Source organism: Taudactylus pleione, unplaced genomic scaffold (genome assembly GCF_031769625.1).
Source record: "Taudactylus pleione unplaced genomic scaffold, aTauple2 ptg000252l, whole genome shotgun sequence".
NCBI classification, from domain to species: domain Eukaryota; kingdom Metazoa; phylum Chordata; class Amphibia; order Anura; family Myobatrachidae; genus Taudactylus; species Taudactylus pleione.
The window spans coordinates 1,747,381-1,768,784 of NW_028284654.1; the positions used below are offsets into that span (position 1 = coordinate 1,747,381).

At 45.2% G+C, this 21,404-nt stretch overlaps 1 protein-coding gene across 3 annotated transcripts in view; it reads left to right on the plus strand.

The window, feature by feature from the left end:
* Positions 1–21,404, plus strand: part of HS1BP3 (HCLS1 binding protein 3) — an 84,730-nt gene that overhangs the window by 16,000 nt on the left and 47,326 nt on the right. For 2 of the 3 annotated variants that reach the window (XM_088480276.1, XM_088480277.1), the window contains exons 3-4: positions 8,204–8,411; positions 11,354–11,564. In XM_088480276.1, the coding sequence (XP_088336402.1) occupies positions 8,204–8,411; positions 11,354–11,564 (419 nt within the window). Of the gene's footprint in view, positions 1–1,875; positions 2,013–8,203; positions 8,412–11,353; positions 11,565–21,404 lie in introns of those variants that run through there. The other variant, XM_088480278.1, reaches the window with a different exon arrangement.

Sequence of the window (21,404 nt, forward strand, 5' to 3'; positions counted from 1 at the left end):
ACTTTCGGGGGTTACAGCACCCTTAACGGTCAAGCCAGCCGGCCCTTTACTTATGACACAGGCGCACGCTTGGCACTACTTTGTTGATGCACGTGCGGCTACTGCGCACACAATTCACAAACACAGAAAATAATTTTTTTTTTGGTTTGGACTGGAGTGTACTTTCGGGGGTTACAGCACCCTTAACGGTCAAGCCAGCCGGCCCTTTACTTATGACACAGGCGCACGCTTGGCACTACTTTGTTGATGCACGTGCGGCTACTGCGCACACAATTCACAAACACAGAAAATAATTTTTTTTTTGGTTTGGACTGGAGTGTACTTTCGGGGGTTACAGCACCCTTAACGGTCAAGCCAGCCGGCCCTTTACTTATGACACAGGCGCACGCTTGGCACTACTTTGTTGATGCACGTGCGGCTACTGCGCACACAATTCACAAACACAGAAAATAATTTTTTTTTTGGTTTGGACTGGAGTGTACTTTCGGGGGTTACAGCACCCTTAACGGTCAAGCCAGCCGGCCCTTTACTTATGACACTGGCGCACGCTTGGCACTACTTTGTTGATGCACGTGCGGCTACTGCGCACACAATTCACAAACACAGAAAATAATTTTTTTTTTGGTTTGGACTGGAGTGTACTTTCGGGGGTTACAGCACCCTTAACGGTCAAGCCAGCCGGCCATTTACTTATGACACAGGCGCACGCTTGGCACTACTTTGTTGATGCACGTGCGGCTACCGCGCACACAATTCACAAACACAGAAAATAATTTTTTTTTGGTTTGGACTGGAGTGTACTTTCGGGGGTTACAGCACCCTTTAACGGTCAAGCCAGCCGGCCCTTTACTTATGACACAGGCGCACGCTTGGCACTACTTTGTTGATGCACGTGCGGCTACTGCGCACACAATTCACAAACACAGAAAATATATTATTTTTTTAGCACTTGGGGGGAGCACCCCTGATGGACAGAGCACCCCCTGGACAACACTGCAGCACTCCTTTAGGACTGGGACACTGCACAGGACTTTGGAGTGGACACAGCCCCTATGGAGAACTGACTGCACAACACAGTCCAGCCAGCCCCTATGGACTTTGAAGTAGTGGACACAGCCCCTATTAACAACAGCAGCACAGCACAACACAGCCAGCCCCTATGGACTTTGAAGTAGTGGACAACAGCAGCACTACACTACACTACACTACACAGCCCTAACTCCCACCCTCCCTCTTCACTGTCCACAGCCGAGTGAGAAAATGGCGCCGACGTGGGTACCTTATATAGGATCCAAAACCCGCGAGACTCGGAAGGCGGGATGATGACGTTTTGCCTCGATTTCAGATCCGAGTCAGGCGGGAAAAGTCGAGCCTGATTCGGATCGGACTCGGATCGGGGGGGCTCGGGGGGGTTCGGATTTCAGAAATCCGAACCCGCTCACCCCTAGTATTAAGTATGTGTATTTTATATGTTTGTGTTAAAGTCAATTCAAGTCTGGTGAGAGACCTCATAACCCTCCATAGCCCAATTGGATGATATTCCTGTTAATCTGTGTTGCTAGTCTGTCACAATGAATGAATTTACTTGCTGTTTCAGCCATTTTGCCTGTCTGAGCGTAGTCATTTTTTTTGGCCGGACTTGCCGGCTCTTTTACAGCAGTTTTAAAAATGGCCGCTTGACAATCCAGGGTTAATATTCTATTATTTCCATGGTCTAAAACAGTGTTTCTCACACTCATTCCTCAGGGAGCACTAATAGTACATGGTTTCCATTTTTCCTAGTTGGAGCACAGGTGTATTCATTACTCACTGATACATTTTAAAAGATCCACAGGTGGAGCTAATTATTTCAGTCCTGAAAGTGTGCTTTTTTGGCGGTTTGCAGTGGTTTTGGCCTTAGTAAAGCAGGGAGATTGCAAAACCGCCCAGCTGCGATTTAGAAACCCATGGCATAGAAAATTTAGCCCATGGACTCCACCATCGTATACCGTCATCCTGGAAACACTCGTGAGGCATGTTGAATATACTGTACTCTACCAAGAATAAGTTATGTTATTATTATTCATATTTAGGCTTTCATTTTGATTTACTGCTCCTAGTCATAACGGCACTTAAACATTTATTTTAAAAGCACTTACATTCATTACAGTTGTTTTATTTTGAAAATGTTTGAGGTACAAATAATGTATATGGGTTGCCACCAGGTGTTACCCAGGGGAGAAAAGGCTGAGAACCACTGCTCTAGAGCAGCATTTTCCAACCACTGTGCCGTGGCACACTAGTGTGCCGCGAGCCGTTGTCAAGTGTGCCGCGGCGGTCTGCTCAGCGCACTAGTATTGTAGTCTGTTTTATTCCTGAGGAGGCCAATGTACAGTAGTGTGTTTTATTCCTGTGAAGGCCAATGTACGGTAGTGTGTTTTATTCCTGTGGAGGCCAATGTACAGTAGTGTGTTTTATTCCTGTGGAGGCCAATGTACAGTAGTGTGTTTTATTCCTGTGGAGGCCAATGTACAGTAGTGTGTTTTATTCCTGTGGAGGCCAATGTACAGTAGTGTGTTTTATTCCTGTGGAGGCCAATGTACAGTAGTGTGTTTTATTCCTGTGGAGGCCAATGTACAGTAGTGTGTTTTATTCCTGTGGAGGCCAATGTACAGTAGTGTGTTTTATTCCTGTGGAGGCCAATGTACAGTAGTGTGTTTTATTCCTGTGGAGGCCAATGTACAGTAGTGTGTTTTATTCCTGTGGAGGCCAATGTAGTGTGTTTTATGCCTCTTGAGGCAAATGTAGTGTGTTTAATTCCTGTGGGAGCCAATGTAGTGTGTTTTATTCATGTAGAGGCCAATATGTGTGTATATTTTTATGAGGGAGCCAATGTTTGTTTTTTCATTGGTCACGCACACGTATAGCCGGATGGTGTGCCTTGGCAATTTTAAAATCTTGTGTAGTGTGCCTTGAGTCGAAAAGGTTGAAAATCACTGCTCTAGAGTAAAGCTGGCCACACACTAGACCAACTTTCATCCAACCAGCCAACTAGTTGATTGGTTGGAATGAAAATCTGGTAACGTATGGGAGTAACTGATGATCAGCAATTTGCTCCTAAATGCCAGAAAACAGATGAAAATGGTCGTCAGACAAGTTTGTTAAATGTTTGATCAAAACATTTTGTTCAAACAGCTGTTTTTAGTCCATTTTCCGGCATTTGGGAGCAAATTGCTGATTGTCATTTGCTTTCATCCCTTACCAGATTTTCATTCCAACCAATCAACTAGTTGGATGGTTTAATGTGAGTTGGTCTAGTGTGTGGCCAGCTTAACTTTGTAAATCTTATTAGTGACCAGCAGAGGGAGCACAAATACCATGCATGTCTCAGCATGTAGTCTTACAGTTTTCCAGTAGAGGGCACCCTGATACTATTTTCATGAATTACTTATCATTTATACAAAAACGGTGTGAATTTTCCGCGATTTTGCTGAATAATGTGTGTACCATTATAAAATTATTAAATAATTACCCTGCTTTGACATTGCTTTGGCATACGTAAAGGGAGGGAGCAAACTTTTCTATATGAAAATAGAAAACAAGCTTTTTACATTTAGGCAACTTTGATATTCCAAATATTCTATTTAGTCCCAACTAATGTAATCAATATTGTATTCAGTACTCCATTTTGTAGTCTGCTGCCATAGGACTCTTATTACATAAGTGTTCCAAAAAAAAAACCCCAAAACACACGCACACATTCCCCATCCAAAGCAACATGGATTTACTAAGGTGGAAAGCTGCACATTCCTTATAGATTCACTCCTGACTCTACATAGGGACTTTAATGTTCACCTCCGAATCCCATCTTGAGGGCTATATATATATATATATATATATATATATATATATACACTCAGTACATTCTTTCTACATTTAAATTTTTGGGTAGGGATACAATTTTTATATTTACCATTTTTCAGTTATTATTTTCTTACATCATGGAATCAAAATGGGATTTATTCAATAATTATCTCTACCAATCGTCACAATGAGCCATAACGTGTAGATTTTTGTCCCTGTGGTCATTCCATGTCATGCCAACCAATTTTTGAAGAACGTCCCCACCTGCTGATTGTTAACTGCGTTGTCGGTGACAGTTGCACCCACCCCTTCTTTGAGGTCCATAGTTTTGCTACTGTTTCATATTGTGAACTAAAATGATCCCAAAGTTAGTCAGACAGGGTTGACGGGATCCCGGAGATCAGCATACCGACACCTGCAGGTAAGTAACCTAACCCTTACCCTCCCCTCCTGCAGCCTAACACTAACCCTCCCCCTAGTGCCTAACCCTAACCCTCCCCCCCGCAGCCTAACCCTAACCCTCCCCTGCAGCCTAACCCTCCCCCCCGCAGCCTAACCCTCCCCCCCGCAGCCTAACCCTCCCCCCCGCAGCCTAACCCTCCCCCCTGCAGCCTAGCCCTAACCTTCCTCACAGCCTAACCCTAACCCTCCCCCCGCAGCCTAACCCTCCCCCCTGCAGCCTAGCTCTAACCCTCCCTCCCCCGCAGTCTAACCCTAAACCCCCCGCAGCCTAACACTATCCCTCCCCCCCTGCAGCCTATTCCTAAACCTCCCCCTTACCCTCCCCTCCTGCAGCCTAACACTAACCCTCCCCCTAGTGCCTAATGCTAATCCTCCCTCCGCAGCCTAACCCTGTCCCTGCAGCCTAGCCCTAACCCTCCCCCCGCAGCCTAGCAATATCCCTCCCCCCGCAGCCTAATCCTAACTCTCCTATCCTGCAGCCTAACGCTCCCCCCCCCACAGCCTAACCCTCCCTCCCACAGCCTATCCCCCCTCCGCGGCCTAGCCCTAACCCCCCACAGCCTAACCCTATCCCTCCCCCTCAGCCTAATTCTAACCCCCCCAGCAGCCTAACCCTAACACTCCTCTCCCGCAGGCTAACCAATCCCCCTACCGTAGCCTAACCCTCCCCCCTGCAGCCTAGCACTAACCCTCCCCCCCGTAGCCTAACCCTCCTCCCCTGCAGCCTAACCCTGAACCCCCGCAGCCTAACACTATCCCTCCCCCACTGCAGCCTAATCCTAACCCTCCCCCTTACCCTCCCCTCCTGCAGCCTATCACTAACCCTCCCCCTAGTGCCTAATGCTAATCCTCCCTCCGCAGCCTAACCCTCCCCCCTGCAGCCTATCCCTAACCCCCCTCACAGCCTAGCCCTAACCCCCTCACAGCCTAGCCCTAACCCTCCCCCCGCAGCCTAGCAAGATCCCTCCTCCCCCGCAGCCTAATCCTAACCCTTCAGCAGCCTAACCCTAACCCTCCCCCCCACAGCCTAACCTCCCCCGCAGCCTAATCCCCCCGCAGCCTAACCCTATCCCTCCCCCTCAGCCTAATCCTAACCCTTCCCCTAACCCTCCCCCCCGCAGCCTAACCCTAACACTCCTCTCCCGCAGCCTAACCAATCCCCCTCCCGCGGCCTAACCCTCTCCCTAGTGCCTAAACCTCTCCCTAACCCTCCCCTCCCGCAGCCTAACTCTAACCCTCCCCCTAGTGCCTAAACCTGTCCCACAGCCTAATTCTAACCCTCCCCCTAGTGCCTAACCCTAAACATAACCCTAATACTTACTGTCAGGATGCCGGCGGTGGGGATTCTGGTGCCAGGATTCCATTTGCTGTTGGGATTCCGGCACCGGGATTGTTAGCGCTGGTATCCTGACCACCGGGACAGTAGCTACATCCCGTCAGACATATATACCAACCTTCATGTAAAATGTTATCAAATTTGAAGGTGGGGACACCTAGTGAACATAACATGGAATGACCCCATGGAAAGTTTCTTCCATCTCTGCGGTGAGAGACTGTAACTTTGTCAGAGGCCTCTCTTTGGCCCCCCCGACAGGTGCCCTTGTCATACTCTTATACTTTGGGGCTCTGCAAGCAGCTCCGTTTTGCAGAATGATTTCGCCATTATTAGCACCGCACACGATCCTATGCCAAGTGTATGCAACTGGCGAGTCATACGTAACTCCATTTGCAGCTGAATGGATGTCACTGGGCAGCAATGGGAACATTCGCACATAAGCTTAGATGTATCAGGGGATGTCAGTGGCATGGTGGACCAATTGCATGCTGTGTGGAGGTGATTTTGGACCAATCCCTTGCACCAGGTATAGTGCTGGGACAAATGCTTGCTGATAGAGATGGCAGCTACTCCAGCCAGGAGATAGATGGGGTGGTACGGCTGCACAGATGTCTGCTCTCTGCATACAGACGCGTATCCGTAATGGAATCAGTATGATTTACCGCCGGCCGTTCCTGGCTCCCGGTTTACCTTCGATCGGTAAGCCGGGTGTCGGGCTCCCGGCGTAGGTCTAATGACAGGAGTCGGGATTTCGAGGCCTGTCATTTGTACCTTGCCGGGGTTAAGAAGTCGGGAAGCCGGCAGTCGGCATTGCGACCGCCGGCTTCCCGACTGCTTCCCTCCGTAACAATATAGCCCAATTTGCACATACTGAATCCGTCTCATTATTTGTACACAGTTGGTCTACAAAACATTACATTATGTGACCTATGAAGACAACTGACTGCCCCACGGTTTATTTAAGTGATACTTAGCATAAGGGGTGAATAGTTATGTAATCGATATTCGTCTGTTTTTATATTTGTAATTAGGAAAAAGATAGGGGGCTGGATGTACTAAGCTATGGAGAGTAATCAAGTGGAGAGAGATAAAGTACCAACCAATCAGCTCCTAACTGTCATTTTTCAAACACCTGCCTGTAAAGCAACATTTAGGAGGTGATTGGTTGGTACTTTATCTTCATCCACTTTATTGCTTTCCAAGGTTTAGTACATCTCCCCCTTGATGTTGTATTTTTTTATTTGACATTATGGGGCACATTCAATTGCAGGCGGGATTTTGAAAAACCCAGCAACGCAGAAATTTACCCACAGCCGCAAGGTTTTACTTATTTAATTACCAACGAGAAAGTAAGCCACGGTAATTTCTATAAGAAATGAACGCAGCATTTTTCTCGCAGCTTCAGAGCAAGTCCAATTTTTCCTAAAATCGTTATTTTAAGGAAAAATTGTCGGGACCCCTAAAACACACGCCTAATGACTAATTAACAATTGGAAGTTTACAGTTAGCTTAATTAGTCCAATAATTAAATGTTATTATTGGTTGGTAAAATTTTTCATTAATGTATGCACGCAGAATTTAAATAAAGCATATATGTAAACGAAAAATTATCTTTTTAAAAAAAAAAATTGCCCGAAAATTACTCTTATTAAATTTTTCTGTTTTTTGTTTTTTTTTGCATTTTACATTTTAGTTGTTTGTATAAATATATATATATATTTTTTTTTTTCATAAAATCAAAAAAAAGTATGCTTTTTATCATTTGTTTGCTTTAAAAAAAAACTGCACAAATCAGCCATTTAATGTATTTTTAAAACATCAAATATATTTTTCTTTGGGACAGTAATAACCATTTTTACTGTTACACAATGTTTTGTATTATTTTTAGGGTACAGGCTGTTCCCCAATTTTTTGTTTATTATTTTTTTTTGTAATTTGCACCGGGTGGTAAATTTGCAACTGATTTTCACTATTTGATACCGTGGATATCGGGAGCGAGCATACCGGTAATAATAGAAAATTGGTTGCGATATTCGCATAAATTTTAGCTGGAAAACCTTGCGCCCAATTGAATATACCCCTATATTTAGTATTTTGTATTGATTAGGAGCAAGCATTTCTGAACAATTTAATTTTAAACCCACGCGTTGCAGCAGAAGGTAAATAATGATGGAAAGCGTATACTCTGTATAAAATGTAACATCAGACATAATTAACATACTTAGGGGTCTAGTTACTAAGCAGTGTTAGGAGACAGAGTGAAAAGTGATAAGGTGCTAGCCAATCAGCTCCCAACTGTCATTTTTCAAAGACAGCCTGTGAGATGGCAGCTAGGAGGTGATTGGCTGGCACCTTATCACTTTTCATTCTGTCTCCTAACACTGCTTAGTAAATAGACCCCTCAATCCTACAGTATAGGTGTCATCTGAATGTGCCATCTTGGCTGCCATGGTATTCTGAGACTTGTAGTTCTGCAGCATGTGGAAATCTTCAATCTGCCTTTGTCTGCTGGAATAAATCATTGTCCTCTTATTTATTTTTTTTCTCTGTTACCTCCTTAAGGTGTCGAAAAAATACAGCGAGATTGATGAAATCTACCAGAAGATTTCCTCCCTGTATCCCAAGTATTTGTTGCCGCCCTTTCCACGGAAAGTCTTATTTGTGGGGGAAAGCGACATCAGAGAAAGGAGAGTAGCATTCAATGATATTGTGAAGTCCATCGCGAGGGAGAGAGAACTGGCCACCTGCCGGGAACTGCAGGATTTCCTAGGTCAGCATATAATCCATTGGTTGCCTCTTAGTCATTTATAATTTCTCTTCCAAAAATGTTCGATGTACTTTAATATGTGTTATTTAGATAAAGTATTAAATAAAATGATGCTGATAGTGTAGTATTACATAAACTATGGATGTAAGCACAGATATAATACACATGCAGGTAAGTATTTAAATAGGTTTATCTTGTCCACTAAAGTTCTTTGTGGACCCCTCAGGTAATTGAATAATCTGTATTTGGCCAGAGAAACGGGGTGTTTAAATGCACAACTAATACTGCTGTGTATGTGTCCTCCACTGCCCCCTTGGTGGTTCTGTCTCTTCAGGTAGACGTGTAGGTAAATAAGTCTCCTCATGAAAGGATACAAATGACAAAGACTAGAGGTACAGTTTGGCCATTTACCGTTTGTAATGGGTCGTTCCCCTGAAGAAGTAATTACTGATGAAACGCGTCAGCTTGCTATCACTGTAACTATGGACTTTGTTATATGTATCCTTTACACAAGTCAGCCCCTGGTCAATCTGCCTATCCAGCTGCTTGGAGAGACTGCCTGTTTTATACCACATTTTGATCACCTGAAGAGTACGGGTGTCTGAGGCGGCAGCTACCTGCATGGAGAAACAGGATAATGTGTTAAGTATTTGATATTTGTTAGTGTATTGTGCTTTATTGTGTTTCCTTGTTTGTGCATTGTTATACATCCTAAACTGCACATATTCATGAGCAGTACTTTTTTCTATAGGTGCCGGTGCTCACCTGGACTTACAAGTAGATACAAGGGTGTTCGGGATGTACTAATGGAAAAATGCAGTAAAAACTCCGAAAACGGGGTTCTTACCGCATTTCCATATGTATTAAGCCCCGGCCGCACTTTTATCGGTGCAGAGGGTAACGCCAGAAAAACCTGGCGTTACCCTATAGAAGCCTATGGGCTGCTTACCGCACCCGGCTCCTGACGATTCGCCGTCGCCCAGTGCGGGCCCCCACTCACCTGCTGTCCATGGTCGCTGGCCCGCACTCCTCCTGGGTCCTCCACCTCCTCCTCCTCCTAATCTTCTTCCGGGTGCAGGGAGAAGGAGGTGGAGCCCGGGGCTTCCTGCACATATGACCAGCAGGAAGCTCCCGGGGCTCGTAGGGGGCGGGGTGGGACCCCGTCACCCGGTGTCGGCTGCTTCGCAAAAGGGCAGCTCTTATCACAAGAGCTGTCATTTGCGATACTATTCGCATATGTTAGTACATATGCGATTAGTAAGGTTGCGGTGACTGGCGGAATGGTCACCGCAACCTTAGTACATCCCGGCCAAGCTGTCTTGCAGCTTATATACTCTGCATAAGTGGACAGATGCTTATTTTATAAAAAAAATATTCCACTGATTTCTTATTGTTTCTGAAACATAAGACTTAAAAAATAGACCAATAAAAGGTGCCGATACTGAGCGCCACCACAAAAATGCGCTGTTTGTCAGGATTATATCATATCTATCTAACCTGTTAATCATAATAATATTATTGTAAGCCTTTATAATATTCTACTTAAAGATATCCTAGGTTTTCCCTAGCGCCTACTGCAGGCACTAATTTGTTCATACTTATAAATGTGATCAACAACAGGTGTTAAATTCAAGCTGCATTTCCCCCCATTAATAAGCCTCCCCTCTGGCACATGTCCAGTCTGGGTCAACACTTGCAGAGCCTGCGTCTTACCATGGAATCATCTCCTCATCATAAACAGGGGCCGCAACCTTCTGAATCCCACATGGGTTGTAGAGGTGCAGCCACAATGGTACAATACGAATGCTTGTCAATAGGGAGACGCCTGATCTTACCTGGCGACTCCAGTCCTCGGAACATGTTCGCTCCTGCTTCTGTTCATGATAAAGGACGGAGTTCCAAGGGAGGGCCTCTCATTAGACCTACTAGAGGGAGACTCTCTAATTGGGAGACCTACCAGAGAGCGGCTCTCTATTAGGGCTACCTACTAGAGGAAGTCTCTCTAATAGGGGGACTTACCTGAGGGAGGCTTTCTAATAGGGGTACCTACCAGAATAAGACTCTATAATAGGACTACTTACCAGAGGGAGTCTCTCTAATAGGGGGGTTTATCAGAGGGAGACTCTCTAATAGCTGCACTTACCAGAGAGAGGCTCTCTAATAAGGGCACTACCTGAGGGAGGCTCTCTAATAAGGGCACTACCAGTGGGAGGCTCTCTAATACGGGCACTACCAAGGGAGGCTCTCTAATAAGGGCACTACCAGAGGGAGGCTCTCTAATAGTGGCACCTACCAGGGGAAAGCTATTTGATAGGTGGACCTACCAGAGGCAGGCTCTCTAATAGGGGGACCTACCAAAGAGAGGCTTCTTCATATTCTAGGTCCATTGGAGTCCTTTTTTCTTTTATTTGTCATAGGTGCATTATGATACCCATTGTTGGGACATTTTCTGATTATCTGTAAAAGACATATGGATGGGGGAGACCATAACTGGCTCTCATTTATTTGCTGCACATTAAAAAATACGGGGAAATTCCATAAGTAACTGGTTATCATGCAATGACGCGGTCAGTCCTACATATGTGTCGCAGGGACAATATCTATGTTGCCACCAGCTAACCAGGGAATTAGCCAACACCACTTGAATTTTATTTAAATCTCTTCCCATAATACAAGAATCTAGTTTTTGCCCTTGGTTTCCTGCAGTCACCTCCTCCCACCAGGAGACTCAAACGTAAGCGTTCGCCGCAGAGGGCCTAATGTTTGCGTGCAGATCCACGCACTTCACTGTAAGAATTGGGAGCACTTGTACAGAAAAAACAAAACATTAGAACTTTACATATGTGCAACGAGTGAGAATATTTTGTACATTCATAGATTAAAGTCCCAATAATGCCAGCATCGGGTTCATCATATCTCATCAGTTTGTGATCTTTAATTGACAGTCTCCAGCATCGGCGACTTCGACCAGTCGAAATACATAAGGCCTTACGGAAATCCCTCAGAAGATGACGATTTTTTTAAAGATGACGCACCATCTGAAGGGCCTCTCTTACAGATCACACGTAAGCTGGAAAATAAAAAAGTTGAAATACAGCACGAGGAGGAAGAGGATGAGGAGGAGGAAGTAGACTTTGATCCGCTTGGAATCATGAAGTGAGTACCTGTCTATCTTTTAGGAGCCAGAACCTCAGCGTCTCAGGTGTGGAGGCAGATGGCTGGGGAATGGGCTTGACTAGAGATAAAAGGATAATAATTACTGTGTACATACAATAGCTGTATTACTGGGGATCTATAATCGTATGGGGCCCATACATCTGCGATGTATTGCCCCAATTCCCCGTTCTGCTGGGGTTGGGGAATCGGGATAATCCTCGATCCAACGATCCCAACCAAAAAATGATCAGGATCGGCGAGTCTGGGATTTTTAACATGCTGTTTTTACCCGATCATCGATGTCCGCTGGTGGGTGTTTTTGATTAGCCAAACGGGAATTGGGACCGTAGATGTAGGACCTGAAATAATACAACATGGCAGACCTAGAAGGATACCAGTGAAGCATGGTCCAGCTCAGCTGGTAGGGAAATAAGTTATGAAGGGATATCCCCACATCGCGCTGCAATGATGTGTACACTTGCATACATAGGAGAAAAGGTATAGTCGTATTTATTGAATTTCAAGTATGCATGGAGGCTACAGAAAAATGAAAAGGGGGAGAAATAAACTGGATAGGAGGGTACACAATAGTTACTTTTTGATTCCAAATTTTTGGAAAAGTTATTCTCCACCCGTGTATGGGGCACAAATTCCTGTTTTGGACCAGAGTGAAATCATTCCCCTGCAAATAAGGACCCAGTTTGGTAGTGGGTGGCAGCATTCGCTGTACATTGTAACCCCCCATCTGTGTGATGTCGTAGTGGGCAGGAGATGGGGCGACATGGCACTTTACTGCGTTCTGCTCCCAAATCAAGTTCTCCTTTACAGGGGCCTCATTTGGATGTAAGTGGGAAGGTAGCGGGATCTCGTGGATATCTGCAAATTGCGCATTGTATCGTACAAAGGAATTGTCAATATCACACTCGCCAGACCGTGAGTTCGCACATGGACGGTGATTGCAGGTCCGGACGGACTGATCTGTCCATTGATGGACCAGTCTTTCCATGAAATGGGCGGTAACTGGGCGTCGACCATGCGATTGCACAAAACAGATCTGTCTTATACTAGAGTACAGACAGAGATGGGACATTTGTTTCAGATGGATCTATTGCTCTCAACATGCAGCAATGTTTATAAAGCTTGTCCATGTTCTGCAATGTTTTGTAAGTCACAGGTTTTATTTTTTTCCTGTTTTCATACTATTCCTGTTTATGTACATATGTACTGAGGACCCCTTGTGGCGTCATATAAATAAAGAATAATAATAATATTTGTTCCACTGAAAATAACAAACTGCAAAGTATAAAACAGGCCATAACGTTATTGTTTTTGTTTTTTAAAAAGACGTTGTTGGCTGCTATTGGTTTTAGTTAGTCAGCTCTGATGGACATGTATATAATCTATAGATGTGAGTACGGTGGTTTGTAATGGTGCATACACACGGTCAGATTTCTTATCAGATATAAACGATAACAATTGTGAAAATCGTTCATATCTTTGACATGTAGGGCGTGCATCGACCAACGATGCGCGTTCCCGCATGTCAAATAACGATAGTTGACATCGACTGTGTTTGCAGACAGATTTGGACGATTTCATTAATTTTAATACCATCCGAAATCGTTCAATCGTTCATCGTTGATGAATTCGTTCAAATCGTTGTAAAAATCGTTCAATCGTTCATCAAATCTGACCGTGCGTATGCACCATAAGACTAAAGAGATTGCTAATGAATTATGCAGAGCGTGAAAGTGTTGTAATAGATATTTCCACTAGAGGGAGATGTGACACAACATTTAAATAGTAAAAGAATGCAATGATATCACTGCACAGAGGCTATGATACAAATTAGTTTATTTTACCAACAAAATTGAAACTGCAAATTAAATATAAACAATAGATAAATGCATCACTTTGGCATATAAGTATATTTATTGGGGGGTTATTTACTGATGAAGTGTAATTGCACAAACCTCAGAGAAACCAATCAGACATGGATCTTCATTGTCAGAGGAAGCCTGACTGGTTGCATTGGGTTACCGCTGTGCACTTTGTTCCCCTTGGACCTGGGGGAGTGCGGCTGACTGATTCTGTCAATTGTGACGTGGGAAAGGTGGTGTCCCAGCATGGTGGCTGTAATGGGGCTCACAGGATCCATAGCATCAGTTACCAGTCTGCTGGAGGTGCAGGCAGGGCAATAGTGGGGTGTATATTTAGGGCCGATGGTAAGTGGTGGGGTATGGGTGACAGTAAGGGTGTGTAATTGGGGAATAAATGGAAGGTAAAGAGTATATGTGGCTTCATGTCGACTGACAATAAATTATTGCAGCTTTCATAAAAGTCTCTGAGTCTATACAGTCACGAAAATCACTGGTGACATCTAGGCCCTGTGGATGACACCGTCCCTCCCCACGGCACCTTCATGTGGCTTACAGGGTAGCCACTTGCGCTACCACAGAGCCAGCTGCCCAGAGCGTCCAAGGCAGGGGTTCCCAACCATGGTCCTCAAGGCACACTAACAGTCCAGGTTTTAAGGATAGCCATACTTGAGCACAGGTGTCCTAATTAGTACCTCAGTTCTTTTGATTTAACCATCTGTGCTTAAGCCTGGATATCACAAAAACCTGGACTGTTAGTGTGCCTTGAGGACCGGGGTTGGGAAACACTGGTCCAAGGTGACGCACCGCACAGGCACCATGCAGTCTGTGGAGCTCTACTTACCGGAGACTGCTGCTCCGCCCCCTAGGCTTGATGTCATGGGTTTAGGGGTGGGGCTGGCACAGGGAGCCATAGACTCCTGTTACGGCATTGCCTTTACCATCCATATCATATTCAGCAGTGGGTACATCATACCATATATTACTTACAGCAGGCTGTACTGTAAAATACAAAGCTTCTTACCTAGAATTACCACGTTGTGGCGTCACCCGGATACAGCGTTAGCCCATTCTAGTGGTTCAGCATATAGCCGGATCAGCCGGTACATAACCTAGGCTGCTGCTCAGGGCCCAATGTGCACCGAGGGCCCAGATCGCCCTGATTTGTATTTATTACGTTTTTCTCTGACAGTTGGGGATGGGAAGGGGCCCAAACATGTAAATTGCCTATTAAGTATTAACCCACTTATCCAGCTCAGACTCAGTGCTGCTTTCATCTGTTCTGAGAAGGTTGGATGGAAGTAAACAGTATTTAGCGGGTGTCAGAGTCATTCCCTCACATGAATGAGACTTTCTCACAGATGTTGCGTCTAAAACATCACTGAGTGTTGTAGTTACACAGCCAGTAGTAGAAGAGCGGAATCGTGATGATCACTCTGTGGTAGCAAAGATCAAATTACTATTTGTGTTCCCTGTAACCAGAAATACAGAGTCACATCTCATCTCCCCTGGGCTGTAGGCATGGTAGGGTAATGTTCCCTTTCTCTACAAGTCTTAATCCTGTGTACAGGTCTCTCCAGTATCTTTGTCATTATCTTAATTAGATGTCATTGATGTTCAGCAGCCAATCATCTCAACATCTGCATCCGTCTGAATGATCACTGAATGTAGTGCTCTGAAGGGTAAGTCCATGAAAGCAACTAGGGGTATATTTATTAAAGTGAGAGTTTTTAGTAGTGGAGATGTTGCCCATAGAAACCAATCAGAGTCTACTTAAACACTTAACTAGCACTTTCTAGAAGATAATAGCTAGTATTTGATTGGTTGCTATGGGCAACATCTCCACTTCTAAAAACTCTCACTTTAGTAAAATATACCCCTAGTTGCTTTCATGCATTTACCACTACAAAGCGCTGCTGCTTCAGTGTATTTAGACCTTTTGGTCAGAAGTTACTATGGTATACTGAAGTAACATTACAAGCATTTCATAAGTGTCACAGGCTTTTATTGACAATTACATTAAGTTTATGCAAAGAGTCAATATTTGCAGTGTTGACCCTTCTTTTTCAAGACCTCTGCAATTCGCCCTGGCATGCTGCCAATCAACTTCTGGGCCACATACTGACTGATGGTCGCACATTCTTGTCTAATCAATGCTTGGAGTTTGTCACCATTTGTGGGTTATTGTTTGTCCACCCGCCTCTTGGGGATTGACCACAAGTTCTCAATGGGATTAAGATCTGGGGAGTTTCCTGGCCATGGACCCAAAATGTTGATGTATTGTTCCCCAAGCCACTTAGTTATCACTTTTACCTTATGGCAAGGTCCTCCATCATGCTGGAAAAGGCATTGTTCATCACCAAACTGTTCTTGGATGGTTGGGAGAAGTTGCTCTTGGAGGATGTTTGGTACCATTCTATATTCATGGCTGTGTTCTTAGGCAAAATTGTGAGTGATCCCACTCCCTTGGCTGAGAAGCAACCCCACACATGAATGGTCTCAGGGTGCTTTACTGTTGGCATGATGCTCCGTGACTGTGGTAGGATACCATTGCGGGGGACTAATTCAGTCATCTTCAAATTGGCCCATTAACCTCTGACTGGGTGTGATTGGGCACTATGGGCCTCATTCAGAGGCGGTCGTAGGATGCAAGCGGTCGTTCTGAAACAGGGCGGCCGCTTGCATCCTGAACGGCTGCCTCCATGTCAGTCATTAGGCTGTGGGTTAACACCCACAGCTCTAACGACCGCTAAGGGTTGGGTGTCGTCAACCTTAAGCCCCAGGGAGCTTTCTGCTCTGTTTGAGCAGGAAGCTCCCAACTGACATCACTGATGATGTCAGTGGGGCCGCCCCCAAACGGCAAGCGTTCCGACAGGAACGCCTCCGTTTGGCCAGGAACGCCCCCGGCCCGCCCAGCAAACGGAGCGAGCTGTCACTCAACATCGACAGCTCGCCCCGTCTGCTATGAGACCCCTAACGACGGATCACCCGTCGTTAGCCGGGTCTCGCGCATGCGCACTGGAGCAACATCGACCTGGTTGCGAGCTCGTAGAACTAACGACTGGGTCTGAATAAGCTCCAATATACCTTCACTAAATCACATTTGAGAGGTCTGACCCATGGCTTACACCTAACCTAAGTCTTTTCTCTGGAATTAAATCAAGTACTGGACTTTATTAACATATTCACGGCATACACACTTCACTAATCTGTGAATAGTTACTTTTATATATGTATGGGGACATTGTTGCAATTTGAGTCACCACTGGATACTTATCCACTATTGTTCTTTATTGCTATAAATATTTGTGTAGGTATTCAAACTATAGAACTGAGATCCATTGTGGTGTATTAATAGAACCAGGTTGCAATAACAGGTATATTGTTGGTGCTCAGACTAACTGGTTGCTATATAGGATTTTTTTTAATTAGTATTGTACTACAAATTACTTTTAATAAATCTATGTGATGATTATAAATATGTGTACAGTATATGTATGATGTTTTGACAGGGACACACCAGCGCAGTATTCTTTGGTTTATCCCTTCCCTGACGTAGGTTAGAATAGGTGGAAATAAATCATTAACTAGCATTATGGAGAGGACATAAACGCGAGAGAGTATCCATCATTGTATACTGAGACGCACTCATGCCAAATAACACAGACTAATATATATATATATAAACGACAGGCTCAATCCACGGCACTCGACCATCTGGGGTGCCCTTGGTATGTGACCACACCATCTACATAAAAAATATCATACAAACTCGGCACTCACATGCTTTTCAAACTGCAACTCCTTTGAACATAGGGAATGTTGGTTCCAAAATATTGCAATAATTTGTTAAGCTGGCCACCGCTTCACGGTCATTCCCATTATTTAAATTTTGTGGTCACACTTGCTAGGGCACCCTGTTTTTCAAATGTAAGACAAACTTTTTTCTTTTTCCAGGTGCTTATTAACTGATAGCCCTGGGTGTGGTCCTGTCTCTTTAAGGCAGGACCCAGTTTTCTGTTTAAAATGTATGCAAGCTTGAGGCCAAAATGGCAGATCAAGTTCATTTATCTGAGAATCAGTGTAGGGACTGGCTAGATGGGAATGACCGTGAAGCGGTGGCCAGCTTAACAAATTATTGCAATATTTTGGAACCAACATTCCCTATGTTCAAAGGAGGTGCAGTTTGAAAAGCATGTGAGTGCCGAGTTTGTATGATATTTTTTATATATATATATATATATATATATATATATATATATATATATATACAGACTATGCGCTATCAAGTGTAGGGTCATGGAGTACAGTCTTCTCCATACATGGATAACACACTAAAAGGGATGTGCATTATAATTACATAATGGTTTACGTTCCTATTTTCAGAGATGACTATAGGTCCCAGGGGGCATCCCCCGACCACGGAGAGGGAAGCCCCCTTGGCGTGTAGTCCTCCTCCTCATTTCCAGGTGATACATATTGTTGTATCTCTTTCCCCAGGATATTTATAGCTCATGTTGCTTTGGGCTGGTTTTGTGTGACAGATAATGGTCTTACAGTAGAAGAACGCGCACCCCTGATGCTTTCAGTCCAAATATTTATACAGCTGTTCAATGGATAATCAGAGGAAGTCCGAGGCACGAGGCTGCTCCTCCCATTATGAACCAGAAATATTCCCAGGAAGGATATAGTGGAAAAGACATAAGACCATTAATATTGTAAAAATGGTAACATTGTATTAGTTCTTGAGAGTTTAGGGCCTGATTCATTACCGGATCGCTATTGCGATCGCAGCTGCGATTACGCACGCAGACCCACTGCAAAAATATGGTAACGTTTGCAATCGCAATGCCGTCGCAGCCCAACATAAGGACGCCCAATTGCCCTTACTCACATCCGTAATACTTAGCAAAACAGCGAAATCATCGGTAACATCGAGTAACAACGTAGCCTCACGCATAATTGCGCAAGGACAGACCACACTTAGAAATTGCTAACCTCGTCGCACGCAGTGGGAGCTCAAGCAGCGTATACCATCGCAGTGGCTAATTTGAGCGTTCAAACGCACTGACACGCCTGCATTTCGCCAACTATCCCCAGACGCTCACTTCCTGCCACTCACTCCGCCATGGGTCTGCGTAGTGTCCGCGATCACAGTGAGGCCATCACGAATGCACACTGCGATGCATATGCCTGCGCAGAATGCAACCATCGGCCGTCTGCGTGCGTAATTGCAGTTGCGATCTGTAATGACTCGGGCTCTTACTTTCCCTTTGCATACTGTTGTAGTGTATACTAAATATCCCTGTTGCAAATCAACACTCACTTGAGCTTTCAAGACGAGGGTGTGACAAAGGGGGAGATGTATTAAACATCCTAAAGATGACAAATGGAGAGGTTGCCCATAGCAACCAATTTTATAGATTGTACTAGAGAAATGATTGGTAGAAGCTGATTGGTTGCTGTGGCCAACTACCTCACTTGTCCTCTAGGAGTTTTGATACATCTCCCCTAAATTATTAATCAAAAACAACCAGCTGGGCTGTCTATAATGATTTATATCCCCATTATATCACACGCTCACAAGTAATTTCCAGTTTCAGCCGCCGCCACGTTTTATTTTAAGAGCAGAATTCTTACAGGGAGCCTTGGTTACTACCTGCCTTATCTTATACTCGTTATCGTCCAGTTATCATTCCACATATATATATATAACCCATAAAACATAGCACTTATGCTGCCAGGTGTAATAAGAACACAGATACAGAATCTTATTAAATTATATTTAATATGAAAAATGCAATTCTTAATGATTATATAAAAAAATTTAAATGACATTAGCTTTAGAGCCTAAACCTTCTAAAAAGAAAAAGTGGAGGATCTTGACTCAAAGGTGTACGCGGAAGCGTCTATCGGCGGTCGCCTGCCTTTGTGCAAATGCTGCTACCAAGCTCTTCCCTGGTGTACATCTGTGCGTACGAATGTACAAGGACTGAGATGCCAACTGTGTAGGCGCCGTAATACCGATTAGTTCATCTTTAGACGCCATCATCGGTCGCACCATCAAAACTTGTACCATCCCTATGGCAGGTACACATTCTCTGTGCGTGTTTGGCCACCTTTGTGAGCGCCGAGCATTCTATGTGCACCACCACCTTCAGTGGGATGTAGGCAGCATCCTGGCTGACGGGATGACGATGGTCTAAATACCGGCGCCGGAATCCCGACAGCAGTCAGGATCCCGAATCCAGAATAATGACCGTCTGCATCCTGCAGGTAAGTATTAGGAGTTAGGGTGCGGAGTTAGGGTTAAGCACTAGGGGAGGGTTAGGGTTAGGCACTAAGGGGGTTTGGTTTAGGGTGTGGGGAGGGGGGTTAGATTCAGGCACTAGAGGTGGAGGTCAGGGTAGGAAGATGGGGCAAGTTAGCATACTGACCAACAAGTGTTGGTATGTTAACCCTGTCAGGAAGCCGGTATCGGGATTCTGACTGCCGGGATCCCCACTGACGGCAACCCGTACACTACCCATTTCAGTGACATGCCAGCGATACCCCCAGAACACGCCCACAGGCCAGACCATCTCCATTCTAAGCCACCTCCCTGTCACTGCCCAGGAACGCCCACTACATTTTCAATACACTCCCGCTTGCGTGCTCCTGAAATTAGAACTGCGACTCTGCACGGACGCAATCGGGACGCATGCGCAGTAGCAGAGAATCTCTCCACTACGTCCGACATCGGCAGTGAGTCCACCGCTGAGTCAGGGCCATATTGTGAACATTTAGGCAATCGCAGCAATCGCTGCCCCAATGGAGCTTGCAGTCTATATTCTCTACCAAATGGACACACACATGCACACTAGGGTTACTTCTGTCAGGCCAATTAACCTACCAGTATGTTTTTTTGGATTGTGGGAGGAAACAAATGGGGAGAACATACAAATTCCTCACAGATAGGGCTGTGGCGGTAATTGAACCCATGACCCCAGTGCTGTGAGGTAGCAATGCTAGCCACTGTGCCACCAAACCCAGTTAAGTTTAAATGTGGCTCTTTGCCTTACGATACTGACAAGCATGACCGTCACTATAGGGTTTGTATGAGAAAGAGAACATTATAGTTAAGTCAGATTTCCGGGTTTGGTCTTTTTATTTGAAAGGGCTCAGTCCTGCTTTTATTATAGACGATGGACAAATGATATGGGTGATAGGGGGCACCATGATATTCACAGTAATGACTATGCCTCAAAAAGGAAGTGTCACTGAGTCAGACACACCTTGCGCCCGATGTTTTCCCCTTGCGCATACGACCTGATGGTTACCGCTAATATGTAGATTGAAATTGCTTGGAGATCCATGCCACTTCGATGGGCGTTTCCGGGGGGATAACTGGTGGGTGGGTGGCTAACTGACAGGGCTTGCCTCGGACACGCAGTTCCACTGACACCGGCGGCCATGGACCCTCGGACATTCTGCGCCTGCCATATGCAGGTGCAATGTAGAATGGTGAGGCTGATGGTCCAGCAATAGTGCGTCTTTGTTCGCACATCGGCGGATTCGCACCATAGCTGGTGGGCGTCTCAATAGGACCCCCATAGGCCGCGCCATTAACGTAAAGATAAGATAGCGGCTGCATCTATCCCTGAATCACCCCCACTGTGTTCTAAGAGGCATCTTTATATTGATAACTAACATCTCTCATCCTATAGTATAAACTCTTCCTGGTGGCTTACGACGGCACCCTGCAGCCAGTATCGGTGCTGCAGTGCCAGCCGAGGCGTCCTTCAGACACTCAGCCATGCACCCTGCAGCCAGTATCGGACACTCAGCCATGCACCCTGCAGCCAGTATCGGACACTCAGCCATGCACCCTGCAGCCAGTATCGGACACTCAGCCATGCACCCTGCAGCCACTATCGGACACTCAGCCATGCACCCTGCAGCCAGTATCGGACACTCCGCCATG